Source organism: Sceloporus undulatus, unplaced genomic scaffold (assembly GCF_019175285.1).
Source record: "Sceloporus undulatus isolate JIND9_A2432 ecotype Alabama unplaced genomic scaffold, SceUnd_v1.1 scaffold_17804, whole genome shotgun sequence".
Lineage (NCBI taxonomy): Eukaryota > Metazoa > Chordata > Lepidosauria > Squamata > Phrynosomatidae > Sceloporus > Sceloporus undulatus.
The window spans coordinates 1-1,855 of NW_024820719.1; the positions used below are offsets into that span (position 1 = coordinate 1).

General features: G+C 45.7%; 1 protein-coding gene across 1 annotated transcript; it reads left to right on the forward strand.

Annotated features, from left to right (window-relative positions):
* Positions 1 to 6: 6 nt before the first annotated feature.
* Positions 7 to 1,849, forward strand: LOC121918577 (zinc finger protein 84-like). Its single transcript, XM_042444599.1, has one exon. It carries the CDS (start codon positions 430 to 432, stop codon positions 1,810 to 1,812), a length of 1,383 nt encoding a protein of 460 aa, XP_042300533.1. The 5' UTR covers positions 7 to 429; the 3' UTR covers positions 1,813 to 1,849.
* Positions 1,850 to 1,855: the final 6 nt, after the last annotated feature.

A 1,855-nucleotide genomic window follows, 5' to 3' on the forward strand; every position in this document is an offset into this window, starting at 1 on the left:
GCAAGCCTTGTTTACCATCAAATAGTCCACACAGGAGAGAAACCATATACATGCCAGCCATGTGGGAAAGGTTTTACTCACCAGTCATTCCTTTTGAGGCGCCACACAGTCCACAGAGGAGAGAAACCGTACAAATGCCAGCAGTGTGGGACATGCTTTCCTTACAAGTCAAGTCTTGTGAGACACCAGAGAATCCACACAGGAGAGAAACCGTACACATGCCAGCAGTGTGGGAAGGTTTTTTCTTACAAGTCAGTCCTTGTGTCTCATCAGAGACTCCACACAGGAGAGAAACCATACACATGCCAGCAGTGTGGGAAAGGATTTGCTCAGAAGGCAAGTCTTGTTTACCATCAAATAGTCCACACAGGAGAGAAAGCATACACATGCCAGCAGTGTGGGAAAGGTTTTTCTCAGAGGTCAAATCTTATGTCCCATCAGAGATTCCACAAAGGAGAGAAACCATATACATGCCAGCAGTGTGGGAAAGGATTAGCTCATAAGGCAAGCCTTGTTTACCATCAAATACTCCACACAGGAGAGAAACCATACACATGCCAGCAGTGTGGGAAAGGTTATGCTTACAAGTCAAGTCTTGTGAAGCATAAGAGAGTGCACACAGGAGAGAAACCGTACAAATGCCAGCAGTGTGGGAAAGGTTTTGCTCACAAGTCACGTCTTATGCCCCATCAGAGGGTGCACACAGGAGAGAAACCATACACATGCCAGCAGTGTGGGAAAGGTTTTGCTCACAAGTCAGTTCTTGTGTCCCATCAGAGAGGCCACACAGGAGAGAAACCGTACAAATGCCAACAGTGTGAGAAAAGTTTTGCTAACAAGTCAGTTCTTGTGTCCCATCAGAGAGGCCACACAGGAGAAAAACCGTACAAATGCCTGCAGTGTGAGAAATGTTTTGCACACAAGTCAGATCTTGTGAAGCATCAGAGAGTGCACACAGGAGAGAAACCGTACAAATGCCAGCAGTGTGGGAAAGGTTTTGCTGACAAGTCAAATCTTATGTGCCATCAGAGAGTCCACACAGGAGAGAAACTGTACACATGCCAGCAGTGTGGGAAAGGTTTTGCTTATAAGTCAGTTCTTGTGAAGCATCAGAGAGTCCACACAGGAGAGAAACCGTACAAATGCCAGCAGTGTGGGAAAGGTTTTACTAAGAAGTCAATTCTTGTGTCCCATCAGAGAATCCACACAGGAGAGAAACCATACACATGCCAGCAGTGTGGGAAAGGTTTTGCTGACAAGTCATATCTTGTGAAGCATCAGAGAATCCACACAGGAGAGAAACCGTACAAATGCCAGCAGTGTGAGAAAGGTTTTGCTTACAAGGCAGAGCTTGTGAAACATCAGAGAGTCCACACAGGAGAGAAACCATACACATGCCACCAGTGTGAGAAAGGTTTTGCTGACAAGTCAAATCTTATGTCCCATCAGAGAGTCCACACAGGAGAGAAACCGTACACATGCCACCAGTGTGGGAAAGGTTTTGCTAAAAAGTCAGTCCTCGTGAAACATCAGAGTGTCCACACAGGAGAGAAACCATACAAGTGCCAACAGTGTGGGAAAGGTTTTGTTCAGAAGGCAAATCTTATGTCCCATCAGAGAGTCCACACAGGAGAGAAACCATACACATGCCAGCAGTGTGGGAAAGGTTTTTCTCAGAAGTCACATCTCATATCCCATCAGAGAGTTCACACAGGAGAGAAACCATATACATGCCAGCAATGTGGAACAGATTTTTCTCAGAAGTCAAATCTTATATCTCATCAGAGAGTTCACACAGGAGAGAAACCATAAAAATGCAAGAAGTGTGGGGAATGTTTTGCTCAAACCTGGCATC